At 41.8% G+C, this 14,438-nt stretch overlaps 1 protein-coding gene across 2 annotated transcripts in view; it reads left to right on the top strand.

Annotated features, from left to right (window-relative positions):
• Trpm1 (transient receptor potential cation channel subfamily M member 1) overlaps window positions 1-14,438 on the top strand; it is a 71,266-nt gene that overhangs the window by 47,556 nt on the left and 9,272 nt on the right. For both annotated transcript variants that reach the window (XM_052712374.1, XM_052712375.1), the window contains 4 exons: window positions 2,043-2,063; window positions 3,293-3,437; window positions 4,655-4,857; window positions 5,511-5,643. In XM_052712374.1, the coding sequence (XP_052568334.1) occupies window positions 2,043-2,063; window positions 3,293-3,437; window positions 4,655-4,857; window positions 5,511-5,643 (502 nt within the window). The remainder of the gene's footprint in view (window positions 1-2,042; window positions 2,064-3,292; window positions 3,438-4,654; window positions 4,858-5,510; window positions 5,644-14,438) is intronic.

The raw sequence follows: 14,438 nt of genomic DNA, 5'->3' as shown, positions 1-14,438 counted from the left end.
GTTAGTCCACGAAGCAGTGTGCACAGCAGGGTGACAGATACCTGACATGGTCCTTTTCTTCACATCATCACACTGTTTCCCATACAGCCCTCTATTTCCTCTTCACCACCAGTGTTCTTCTTAAAAACGTATTCATCATTTACTTATTTTCAACTGACACATGATTTTACAAATTTACAGTGTGACTATCCAATGCACATATACAGGAGTGCCAGTTTTTTATTCTCAATAATAACCTAGGATTAGCAGAGGAAGGATGTTGCAAGCGAGGATGGGCTGTAAGCCCCAGTGCCTCTTCAGGCGAGCTGGTAGGTGGCAGTGCCTCTGTGGTGTAGGGTGTGAAGTTCGAGTGTCCCTGTGTGCATGACACCGGGACACTTCCGACTCTGATGAACCAGGGACCTCAGTCCTATTTCCATGCAGTGACCACATCTTGTCCCTCACACGTTGCCATGAAGCACCAAGTCCGAGCGTCCCTGCCGCCTGCAGAGTTCTGCTCTTTGGAAACAGAAGGTGGAGAACACTCTCCTCTCATGTGAAATCCAAAGTTGTCAGTACATCTGCTGCTGCAGAGTTGGACTAATAACTTCTTTGTAGGTTTTAAAGACATCATTATTACAAATGTTACAAAATTAACCACTTACTGTAGCTTTGTAAATCAAAACATCAAAATCTAATTTGGTTTCAAATTAGATTAAGTAAACATATATATCATTCTAGTTTTTCTATTGTGTTTTACTTAGCATACAAAACAATGGGCTTCATTATGACATTTTCACATCACATGTCATTGTATCTTTCTGTTATTTATCTCTCTCCCAGTATCCTCTCTGTCCTTATTCCTCTCTTTTATTGGCCCCTTCCTGCCTTCAAATAGCCTCATTTCTGCTTTGCTATTACATATATGTGTGTGCGTATTTAACACACACACACACACACACACACACACACACACACACACACACATACATAAAATTTGGACTCTACATAAGAGAGAAAATGTATTTTATCTTCCTCCATTATCCCTTTTGCTCCTCTTCCCTTATGTCATGAAGATGGGGTGAAGGATGGGCTACAAAACGCCATTCTCTAGACTCAATACAACTCTTACAATCAACATCTCACAACAACTGTAGTTACTTGCATGGGGACCACACCAGACCAGGACTACCAACAAGTCAAGGAAATGAGGGGTGTTCACAATGCCCTACCCTTTACCTCTGAACTACTGGCTATCAATAGACTCTGGGAAAGGGGGAGAATCTTTGCCTATAGTTGTGTTCTCTGCTGAGCCCACCAGACTCCAAAGATTAGCTCCAAACTCGTGGGCACATGAGTGGTCCTGATTACTCTAAGTGGGTCACAAAACCAATGAATAGTCACGAATAAGAGAGAGAGATTTGTGTGGAGGAGGAGAGGTTGACAGAGGAGATAGGAAGGTAGGAATGAAAGTGGTTGGTACAACTTGTATACATGTGAGAAATTGGTCTAAAACCAAATTTAATTAAACATATATTTAAAGCAAAAAGACAGAAGTTTCTGACTACAGACATAGCTGTGGTATTTTTATTGTTCATGGTTTTAATCACACTGGTTCATGAGGGATGATAACGAGGTAAACAAAAGACTATACTTTTTCAGTAACATCATTAAGTATGGGTTTTCAGCTCTTCATCTGCCTGCTTCACCGTACCTTTGTATTTATTTGTGCTGCTGAGGTGTTTGTGGCAGGATCCAGGGATGCTTGATGGTCACACTCAACAGTTCTAAGGATCTTCTGCAACAACATCGTGTTTTTCCAGAGCTTAACCCTGGAGCTTGAACTGTTGCTTAAAGACATACATTTAGATGAATATTCACAAAATCTGTTTCTCAGAATTAATAATGGGTACATTCATTCTAAGCAGGCTTGAGTCTTTGCCTGCCTTAGCAGTGTTGGTAAATTGTTTTATGCTCCTCTCACTCATTATCTTGTTTTCTTTCCTCGCCTCCTGGGACAATTGAAAAACAAAACACACTCCTCATATCCAATGATTGTCTAGTGTACGCCATGGAAATTAACCGTAAGTTCACGTGGAATTGGTGGGGTGGGTTTGAGAAGGGTTGTCTTGAGTAATCTTTTTCCTCAACTGATTACTGATAGTCTTATACTAGTTTTAAATCTGTCTTCAATTTTCTGAGGCTAGTACTTTTTTAAACTGCAAATAAAAAGTAAGCAGACTGTAAGACCATCCTATCTTGCCTGCTTTGGGAAATAGGTCTCCTATGTGAACAGAAAGGAAAGGACTCATTTTCAAACACAACTCCATAGTTGATCTGAGAGCCTGTCAGGGACCCCTACCCCACACCTGAAACCAAAAGCATTTTCAGAGTTAATGTACAATGAAAGCAAGGAAATCACAAGAAGATAGCATAAGCTAATGGCAAACAGAGTAAGCTTCTAATAGACAACATAGGAAGACACAATAATGGTAAATGGGTCTGTTTAATCATCATTTAAGAACTGATGATATATATATATATATATATATATAATTTAAGAACTGATGATATATATATATTCAGCGTAGCTCAATTGTAGAATGCCTGCCTAGCATGCACAAGACCCTGTGTTCATTTTCCCCGGTACTACCAAACAAATGAACAAGGTTTCTAAACATAGCAAGGGGGTAGGGTGGTAAGAAAATGGAAAATGTTTTCAAACACAACAAGCTCACTATAACCATCTCAGAGTGAAAATATAAATTGTATTACCTTCTTTATATGATTTGATATTTTTGCTTAGAAAATTATTGCTTATGAAATACAAAAGTCAAATGAAGTCAAGTTGGGGGGGGTGCATAACCATAATAACGGCGCTTGAGGCCAGAGGATCTCAAATGTGTAAGCCAGCCTGGGCCACATAGTAAGACTTGTCTCAAACAAAACAGGGCTGGGGAGATGGCTCAGTGGGTAAAGTGCTTGCTGTGAGAGCATGAGGACCTGAGTTCTAGTCCCTAGATCCCATGTGAAAAAGCAAGGTGAAGCCACACACACTAGACAGGAAGACCCCTGGGGCTTGCTGGTTCCTGTGTAGCCAAAATAGCAAACCGCAGCTTCAGAGAGAGACCTTGCCTCAAAAAGTAAGGTGGAGAGCATCTGGGCTCTACATTACAGACACACAGATGTGCATACACAGACACGTATGGATTCAACCCCAAAGAAAAAAGATTACTCAAAACACATATACTAGATATTTGTCCTTTTCATTACATATATAAAACAAGCCCCCCCCAACAAACTTTTCTTGCAGCTCCTTGTGGTGAAAATCTCTATGATGAGGAAGGCAAGCGACTCCCTCCCTGCATCCCTGGTGCCTGGCTCACACCTGCCCTCATGGCCTGTTATCTCCTGGTGGCCAACATCCTGCTGGTCAACCTACTGATTGCTGTTTTCAAGTATGTATCATGACAGAGTGTGACAGAGGCCTGGTGGCTGCTGTTCATTGCTCTACAGATCTCCAATTCAGGGTCAGAAAGTTATGGGGATTCTTGCATATATGTTCAGAGAAATGTGCTAAAGCTTTTTAAAGTGATGGGTGTTTGCAGTCGTTTTGCTCAACTGTAATCAGTCTTGATGTAGTCAGCTCTTAAATATATTTAAATTTAATCTGGGCTAGTATTTTAACACTGAAGCACACATTTTAATCTAATGAAAATATTTTCTTAGGCAGAAGTCTCCTGAGTGAGAGGAGATTTGAGCAAGTTGTACTTTTCATTCACTACCAGAAACACAAAAATACTAACTTCACAAGCCGTTGTGGTTATTTTATATATAAAATATCAAATCTTATCAGTCAGGGCTATAGAGTGGCTGAAATTACTAAATCAAGTGTTTATAAAACTGCCCATTTGACGTGCATTGAGTATGTTGACAATACTTTAAAATGATGAAAAAATTCTAAGATGGATTTGGGAAATAGAGGCAAGGGGATCAAGGAGTTCAAAGTCATCCTCAACCATTCAGCAAGTTCAAAACCAGCTTGGGCTACATGAGACCCTGTGTCAAAAAACAAAACACAAAAACAAAGCATCTGCCAAATTGAGGCATATGAAGAAAAATTCTCCCTAGAATTGTGAAGTCATACCATATAACAAGACAAGGCTCCAGCTGCGGTATCTAGACAATAATGGGCTTTCTTAAAGCCCCAGTGCTAACAGACCGTACAATCATGCACTGACTGACTCCTGCAGCTAAATTATGACAAAGATTGCACTTACCCACATCCAAAACAGTGCACCTTCAACCAAATAAGCTCAGTAATTAATCAGCCACTCATCTACAAAGTACAAAAGCAAGTCATCTAGTCTTTTAAATGGAAAGTTTCAACTCTTCAAAGCACCTTTAAAATATGAAATAACACACTGAGCATATTAATCCGCAGAGTCTGGTGTGAATTTTCAAGAAAACAGTGTAAACCAAAATTCAACATACTTGATATTTTTGAGCATAGATAATCCACACTGATGGATAAGGCAAAAAGTCAGGTGATTAAGGAATCTGCCTCAGTGAGGTTGTATTAAGTCCATCTCATGATGTATTTTCATTTAAATCTAAGTAACAGATAGCCCCAAGTTACAATAGAAACTAACTGTAAAACTGCCTTCTTTTAAAGCAACACCTTCTTTGAAGTAAAGTCAATATCTAATCAAGTGTGGAAGTTCCAGCGATACCAACTGATCATGACATTTCATGACAGGCCAGTCCTGCCCCCGCCAATGATCATTTTAAGCCACATCTATATCATCATTATGCGCCTCAGTGGTCGCTGCAGAAAAAAAAGAGAAGGGGACCAGGAGGAACGGGACCGTGGATTGAGTACGTTGGGGATTCTTCACTTCTATTTGTGGGCTAATTTAAAGAAAAAAAAAAGGTACTAAATAGACACTTTCATTGCAGCCTCAGCAAAATACTGAGGTGTGTGAAAAACACAACAGTCCAACTGCTGAGCATTTTAGAATTTTTGTTTCTTGCTTTCTGTGTATTCTAGCTTTGCTCACATATAGTGTAATCAATTCGGTAAAAAGCCAACTCATGGAGACCAGAGACTGAAAGCTTGCAAAATCCTTCTTATATACACCTCCATATGCTTCAAGACCCTTTTAAATGTATTAATGTGTTCCATCTAAAGAGGGTAAGAAAAGCCGCATGAGCGGTGACTGCCCATGCAATAATGTGCAAAATGTTTTCTGGGAAACCTTTTTGCTTTCCAGACAGATGCCATTCACTTTTGTTTTTCATTAAAAAGTGATCCATTTTGCTCTGATAGCATTTGGAATGCTGCGTGAGATAGTCTTTCTTTTTGGAGAGGCGTGAGGGGCTAACAACTACTTGAAGTAATCAAGAAACTGCCTATCCGTGGTGTAGAACTAAAGCTTAATCAAAGGCTGACTATAAAATTCTCAGTCACACAGCTAAAGCGATTCTTCTAAAAGCGATCCTCACGTGCCCGGCACTTCTCCCCTACACAGAGCTGTTCCTCAGTGATGACGAGTTGAAGAAACTGCATGAGTTTGAGGAGCAGTGCGTGCAGGAGCACTTCCGGGAAAAGGAGGATGAGCAGCAGTCGTCCAGTGACGAGCGCATCCGGGTCACGTGCGAGAGGTGCGCCAAGTTCTGCACCCCAGTCTACACGGGGTGTTCATTTCAAACCACTTCTTGGTTTTTTGGCTAAGATCACATGTAGTTGCTCAGAATTCTCCTGCATTTTAAACTGTGTTTTAAAAAGTCACCTTTCCCCCACCTCTGCAAGAGTGATGCAAATTGTATACAAAAGTGGGAAATAACGTTTGTTTCAAATAATCAGGCAGGAAAGAAAATATACTTCGTCAAGTGGAGTATTTACCTCAAATCCTATATCAGCTACAGAAAACCACCATAAAATCCCTGCCTCTATCCCTTTACCAAGCCCGGTGGCCCGCCAGGGACTGAGCTCCTCATCCTGCCTGTATGCACAGTTCCTTGCCGCTGCCGTGAAGTCCAGAGAAAAGGTTCCCACCTCTGGTACAGCATGAAGAGTGAGATCTGGGAGGGCTGAGGTAAAGAGTGGGTGTCCCTTTCCCTTAATCTTCTGAGTTAGGCAGGATCTGTCCTGTAGACAGAGAAATCAGCATGATACTGGTTAACCATGGATGGATGGGCAGACCGACGGGTGGGTGGATGGATGAATAAATCAATGAATGTTTCGATGAAGGAAAGTCAAGGGGAAGACAAAGGTAGGAGTATGCCAGTCTGATGTATTCCCTAAACTGGGAATAAGTAGCCCACAAAGAAATGTTAGGCAGGAACAACAAACTCTTTCTATTTACATTTTTTTCAAATCAGAATTATTGGGACGCTTTATTGCTTAGGAAAGGCAATGTGAGCTTGTTCAGATCTTGCTATTATGTTGTTCCTGAGAATCCCACTAACCGTGGGTAGAAACAGATGCAGGAAACACGTCTAAGCAGGGTCTAGCCCATCCTATATCCATGAGCACTTAGTAGTTTTCTGGTACAGATGTCAGCATATGCTGAGAAACACAAACACGATAGAATTTGAAAAGGGTTCTTCAGCCAGCCTTGACCAACCAAGCCCAACCACTGCTACAGAACTCAGACACATCTTCAAGCCTCTCTGGAGCGTGCAAGGCCATTGACTGTGCCCCAGCAACATCTGGTCCCTGGCCCCTCCTAACCCAAGTCACCTTGTAATTCAACTAAACTCAACCAACTAAAGTCAAAGATTACCTGCACCAACACTCAGCCTTAATGAAGTACATTTTTAATAAGACTTTGAAATGCTCAATTGATGGGTTTGCAGTAGTTGCTAAGCTTCTAAAACATACGAATTATTTCTTCAAAATGTAGTGAGAAATTTTCCATTTGGGAATTAGACATTGACCTGAATATAATTGTAGTCAGCCATTCACAATGGAAATTGTGTTTGGTTTTGCTCTGAACTCTCTCCCTTCTCTCTTCCCGTAGCATTGTTTGGATTTTTATCATTCTTGGACCAGTGATTCAATGAATGTAGTTATCAGTGCACAACCAAGTTGCGCTTTTCTCTTGGGGCTCTGTGCACACGTAATAGGTATGAAAGTGTGCAGAGAATACAAACACACTATTTCCTGTTTTCTGAGGCCCCCACAAGAGAAGGGAACAAATTCCTGCTCCTCTACTTCCGTTTGCTGCTCCTTGCCAAGGCTGACTCACAGGTGAATGCTTTAGGCATTTAGGAGGAACGTTCTTCCCAATAACCAGACCACCAGAGGAGCAAGTGCCTCGGAGGCAGGGAAGGGATGCTCCTTGTCTGTACCTAATTTGGGGTACTTGTGGTTACTTTCAAAACAGATGTTCATGTGTTTGGAAGTTTCTGCTAATTCTTCCACCCCTTTAATCTCTCCAGTCAGTTCATTTCTGCCCTGTATTTGCTGTTTGATGACTGACTGCTCTTTCTCTCAGTGGCGTCTGCTTCAGCCACCAGGTGTGGGGTCAGGTCTGGCAAGGCATTCATCAGACTTTCTCTCACCTCTCGGTTGCCCAAGTGTCTTTGCAAACACACACTGGGAAGTCTCCTCACTGTCTCCCTGATGTGCTCACACAGGGCTTTGCACATTAGGCATTGCCCTCCACAAAGGGTCCGCTGAGCATGTGTGTCAAGGTGGGAACTCCACACATGGCTTCTTCCTAATGCTTGGAAATGAACACTAAGTTCTAGCACTTATTTTTGTTACCAAATGCCAATATTTTGTAACACCCAACGTTTAGGTCCTCAGTAAGAGATTTACAGTATGACTCACTTTTAGATAACATAGCCCTGGGTTGCAGCAAAGGGTTCAACTCAAAGCTCCACCCACAAGCCCACTGGATCTCAGAGTTCTCCCAGATATAGACGACCTCTCCTGGGCTCCAGCCTCCATAAATGGCACTACCATTCAGCCACTTCAACAAGGCAGAAATTGAATGTCACCATGATTCATGTTTCTTACCTTACTCTTCTTTGACTTCCTCAAAGCATTTGTCCTTTCTGACACAGGGGTTCTGCCCATGCCAATCCCTCTATCTGGTCCACCCACACTCCCCTTCCCTACTCATCCCTTGGATCTCTGCTCAAATGCCAATGCCATGTGAAAAAGTTCCCTGACCACCAAACACACGTAACTGGGTCAAGACCATTGAACCTTATGATATAGTCAGCATGTCTGGATTTTGTCCACCTAGATAATTCCACAGGGTATGAACAGAGTTTTATGAATGAATAAATGACTAAAAACTCATTCATTCTTGACTTGACTACAAATCTCTAATCTATTCTCAACCAGTTCCCTTGTGGAATTTGAGGCAGGTGATGGGATTCAACTATGCTCCCTCTGGGCTCAAATGTCTATGGTTTTCACTAGCCAAGCCTGTAATGGCAGACACTGATTCCCTAGAACCTTCTATACTAGAGCTTTTTTTTTTTCATAGACTTGTTCATGAATCTTGTTATACGGTCTTCTCTTTACTCATTTTATGTATTCTGATACTTCAAAATATACAGGACATAATGCGGGTCATAAAGTATGCATTTAGATGCAGTTGGTCCTGTACTAAAGAAGCTGTTGATCTTAAATGGTCTAATCCTTTAATAGCAGGTTCTGATTTCTCCCAGACCCTGTGAAGAGGTTTTCTGTCAGATTTGTGTATCTGAATTAAGGTTTTGGTTTTCCTGAAGACTTAGTGATTCTTATTAAGAATGGGAAAGGCAAAGGACCATACAATGCACAGCTCCCGGGACATTTGGTATCAGCTGGGCGTAGTGGCACATGCCTTTAATCCCAGCACTTGGGAACTAAGGCAGAAGAATCATTAGCTTAAAGTCATTCTAAGGTTTGTAATGAATTCTAGAGCAGCCTTAATTGTGTATCAAAATAAAAAGAACAGGAAGAGAAAGAGGAGGAGGAGAAAGAGAGGAGAGACATGGAGGGGAGAGAGGAGGGAAGGATGGAGAGGAGGGATACTCAATATTCGCAACACCAAAACAAGGGCTAATATTGGCAGGCATTGTCTCTTTCCTCAAATCACAACAGCAGCCAACCAAAAATTGGGGGCAGGAGACTATATAATAATATCCACCAGCAGGACAGATCAGAGCTCGTCACCTTGAACATTTCATCTTCATCATATGCATTAGTTAAGTTTCTTGTTGCTGTGATAAAATATCTAAACTTAAAGAAAGAAGGGTTTTATTTAGGATGGTAGTCTGAGGCTCATCATGGTGGGAAGGCATGTTGGCAGGAGTGTGTAGATGCCAGTCTCCCTGAATCCTTGGTGAGGATGCTGAGAGAGATGAATGCTGGTGCTCAGCTCACTGCTTTCTTCTTTCCACTATTCAGTCTGAGACCTCAGCCCATAGTTGGTGCCACCCACAATCAGGATAATTCTTCCTGGCTCAGTTAACCCTCTCTGGAAACACCCTTATATACACACAGGGTGTGTCTCCTAATTGATTCAAATCCAGTTGAATTGAAAATGAGATTATCACTTCCTGCTTAATGACTAGCTGGCAATGTGTATGGTTGGCGGTTGGAGTGCCAACATCTCCCCAATTTTTCTGCAAGTCTAGTGTGGAGTTCTCTTGCTGATTGCACCTCTACAGTGGGTCCACAGGGCCAACTGAGTTGGAAAGAATCTTTTCTGAAAAATATTTGTCAGAGATTTAACTTCTGATTTTTCAAAATCAAGAATTTTGTTATCCACCATGTTTATTCTGCCCATGTGGCTTCAAGGAATTCTAAAACTAAAACTTAATGTTTGAGTACAATAAATATATTAGTCTCTGCCTTAGAATACGTGATATATTTCTTCTTTTCCTTTCAAAATTATATTCTGCTGCCATTTGTATTATTTTGCTATGTAGTCCACCCTGGCCTCAAATTAATAGCTCCCTGCCTCAGTCTTCCAGTGCAGCACTTACATAAGTTTTATTATGTCTAATATCTCAAAATATACAGAATAGAGTTCACAAGTTACAAATTTTGAAAGCAACTGGCCCTGTCTCTGGAGAACTTTAGGCCTGGGCTAGCTAAACCTGTAACCATAGATTCTGGTCAGGGGGACTTTCTGTCAGATTCATGGATCTGGGTTAAGTCTTGGGTCTCCTGTAGGCTTGACAGGAAGCCAACAATCCATGGTGTTGAGATGTTATTTGGCATCCTTTTCTCATGTGACGGGGAAGAGGAGGTGCTGGTAAAGAGACCTCAACAAGGAGAAAAGATGGTAGCTAGAAGAGATCAATCTTAGAAAGATGTAGAGAGTGTAAGAAGACAAAACACACAGTAATGAGAAAGACATTTGGGACCAATTATATTCGAATGCTCTCATCTTACAGATTAATGGGAATCAAGGCTGCTTGGACAGAGAAAGGGATGGATTAAATGCTGAAGCCTTATGGGCTCAATGAATGACATTCTTACTCCTCATTTGACTTTGAGAGCTTGTTTTAGTCACAGTTTCTATTGCTGTGATAAAACACCATGACCAAAAGCAAGTTGGGAGGAAGAGTTTATTTGGCTTGCATATCCTGAGTCACAGTCCGTTGATGAAAGCCAAGGCAGGAACTCAAGGCAGGAATCTGGAAGCAGAAACTGAGACAGAAGCCATTGAGGCACACTGCTCACTGACTTGCTCAGCAAGCTTTCCTATATCATTGAAGACCCAGGGGCAGCACTGCCCCCAGTGAACTGGGCCCACCCACATTAATCATTCATCAAGAAAATGCACTGCAGACTTCCTATAAGCAAATCTTAGAAGTCTTAGGAGGCATTTTCTCAGTTGAGAGTCCCTCTTCCAGAATGATTATAGCTCTTACCAAGTTGACATGAAACTAACAAGCACAGAGCCGATTCAGAGAGAGAGAGAGAGAGAGAGAGAGAGAGAGAGAGAGAGAGATTAGGCAAACAGATAAAAATATCAACTTCATTAGCAATGGAGTTATACTGGACAATGTGGCTCAGTGCTTGCCAAATACGCTCCTAGGATTAGGCGTGCCAGTTCAGTCACTGGCAGTAGTAATCACAGCTCCTGCTCACGGTCGTCGGTCCCACCAAGCTTCTGTAGGACCAAGACAAACAGAAAACCACTTTCCTTGCAGACAGCTGATTTTCAGAGAGAAGGAAAAACGTGCAGGTGGCCTGGATTCCAACCCCCAATCAGAAGACCACTCCTCCTTAGAAGAAATAAAGGCCACGACAGTGGCAGGAGACACTGATGTGAAGACTGAGAACACAGAAGGGAAAGATATCAAGAATCAGGACCACCCATGAGTGCTACAGAGGTCATGAACCCAATAGGGGTGACTCTAGTTGCACATGTTTACTTTCAGGGAAAATATACACAGAAGGGTGATAGCCATGGATTGTTTGGCAGAGTAATTGAAATGCAATAATGAGAGTGCATGGCATTGTACTGGGACATGTCAGTGTGGCTTCCATGGCTTCCATCAGAGACATCCTGTCTTAGTTAGGGTTTCTATTGCTGCGACAAAACACCATGACCAAAAAGCAAGTTGGGGAGGAAAGGGTTTATTTGACTTACACTTCCATATCGCTGTTCATCATAGAAGGGAGTCAGGACTGGAACTCAAACAGGGCAGGAACCTTGAGGCAGGAACTGATGCAGAGGCCCTGGAGGAGTGCTACAGATTGGTTTGCTCTCCATGGCTTGCTCAGCCTGCTTTCTAATAGAACCAGGACCAGCAGCCCAGGGATGGCCCCACCCACAATCACTCATTAAGAAAATGTCCTACAACGGGATCTTCTGGAGGCATTTTCTCAATCGAGGCTTCCTCCTTTCAGATGACTCTAGCTTGTGTCGAGTTGACATAAGACTATCTAGCACTCACTCCATAGCCCCAATGTAAGGATGCATGGGGCTTGGAGGCTGAAGAGGCTCTGCTACCCACAATCAACTAGCTGTGACAATACTAGTGTCACCAATGGCAGCATAAACACATTTGATTGCCCCTAGGCACTATCTATCTTTACCAGGCTCTACAGCCTTGGTGATGATAGGCAAAGGGTGGGGAACTAGGACTGTGGAAGAGAAAATCCAGGATGCCAATGGGCTTCACTTAGCAGCTGAACAGGGTCTGGCCCAAACAGAAAGTGCCAGAAGAAGCTAGTGATTTCGATGCCTAGAATTCTAGAAACTCATGAACAGCGGTGGAGGTGTATAAATGAAGAACACAGAGCTAGCGTCCCAGAGAGCTTAATATTCTTCTTCTAAAAACTGTTCAGTGTATTGTTGACTTCAAAGAGTGAGAAGGACAGGAGACTTAAGGCTTAAGTTTCATTCTGTCATCATTAGTTCTCATTCAGTCTTTCATGTATGAAATCTCTGCAAGTCAGGGCAAGGTGCTACCCTGGGTGTTCTCCCTATAATTACTAACCTTAAAGACAGCCCTATGCAAGGAAGTAACTGGAAATTAAAATAGCCTGATGTAAAATTTAGAGTGGATTAGACAACTTTATGATCTATGGATCTGGAATGAAATTATAGAGTAGGAATAGTCTTAGAACGCAAGTGTAGAATACCATGGGATCTTGAAACATGGGTTTGTGCAAGAATGAACTGGACCTAACTCCACTAACATCATGTTTTGATGTGAATATTTAACTCTGTCATTACGGAAATATTCTGTGTAATTTGTGAGGTGCCTTGCAGGTAAAGGGTGACTGTTCCCCCTGGAAAGGTGGCTGCACAAAAAAATATGTTTTAATAACTGGCTTAGGGTAGAGCATCTAGGTCCTTTCCTTCCAAAAAGACACACAGGGTCTCACCATGGGAAGATGAAGGTGAGACTAACATTAACAGATGGAAACCACTGCAAAATCCAACAGAATCATACCTTGCACAGGGAATCCCCTAGAAATGACTACAGAAGTTCCACATATTGTCCAGAAGTTTCACGTTGTTAAATGTGTTATTGTTTTAAAGTGATATGGAAACACTAGCTTCAATTTTTTTAACAAAAAAGTTTTTGCTCAACTTTGAGTTTTATGGATATTTTACTAAAACCAAAATACCTATTTAGTAATCAGTGTCGAGATTGGTGGTGATGTGGAGGAGGCTAGTAACGGCACCTCATTCCACTCAGGCATATTTCTGACACTCAAGTTGCACCTGCAGTTTGTGGGGAACCTTCACATATACAGTTTCAAGTAAGTCTTCCAATGCAGCTAACTGTGCTCCAGCCACTCACTACTATTGTTCTTTCGAAAGGGACTCTTGGTGACAGATGCACAATAAAGAGAACTGGGAGGAGCAACTCCATCCCCAGCTCTAACAGGACAGAGTAACTCCATCCCCAGCTCTAACAGGAGTCCCAAAGTTGGTACGGGATTAATCAGAAACAGCCTTGAGTTTTTTCTATTAAAAAAACAAACAAAACAAAACCTAAACTAAACAAACAAAAAGAGTAAGTATGTAATGTCAGCTGTTAATCTGAAACCTGGAGGATGATGGTAGCATTTAGGATGTACTCTCTTAACAGAGGAATCCAAAGGCAATCTATACTAACCTCTGAATCAGACAGATAAATCTTAAGGGGTACAGGATGCTACCATTATTAGTTAAAGTCCAAAATGATTAAGCAAATTCATTTCTGGGCTCCTCAATGTCTTTCGAAAGAGGAAAGGTGAAAAAACTGGTGTTGGAAATTTAAGTGGAGCTAAAAATTCTACTCAAAGACAAAGGCATGATGCATGTGAGCCCAGGAAGTTTAGAGATTTTATTTGTGTGAATTTCCTTTCATATAAAAGGAGAAGGCTAGCCCCCAGGAATTTTCTGCTACCCTGCCAGATGAAAAACCCCATGTTTGACAGTTAGAAAAATGACCCCAATGCCCTTTGCAGAAGTATTCTTGAGTGACCTGTGTTGTAAGTGAATGCTGCTGTGATGTGTGAAACAGAACCCAGAGTTGCTTCCTGTGATTCACAAGTGAGTCTGCCTGCAGAAGTAGTTACAGAAACCAGGAGCTCAGTGTGGAGGGAAATAGCAAGAGAACTGGTCAGGAATCAGTGTCGGGGCATTCAGAAGAACAGTGCATCACAAAGGACCTGCTTGCCGACCAAGGAGGTCTGCCCTTGAGCTTGGAGTACCAGTCATGCTAGAAAAACAGTTGTGAGTGACTTGATCAAGTTATTGGAAACATCTGAATGGAGTACTGGCACATTTTATAAAATAAATATTTGAAAAATGTAAAAGCCATTTAGTAAGTAACATAGTCAAGTCAGTCTATTTAAGTCATGTCTGAAGTCAGGTGACATTTGCTTTTCCATACAGTATTGGAGGTCCCAGGTGTCACACACACGGCTGTCACTCATTTGGTTCTTTGGTATATACTGGAGGCACTGCCATTGTAAGAAGAGTTTCTTTTTC

Source organism: Peromyscus californicus, unplaced genomic scaffold, assembly GCF_007827085.1.
Source record: "Peromyscus californicus insignis strain IS unplaced genomic scaffold, ASM782708v3 Scaffold_4__1_contigs__length_199733344, whole genome shotgun sequence".
Classification (NCBI taxonomy): domain Eukaryota; kingdom Metazoa; phylum Chordata; class Mammalia; order Rodentia; family Cricetidae; genus Peromyscus; species Peromyscus californicus.
This window is presented reverse-complemented; position numbering and strand designations above follow the sequence as displayed.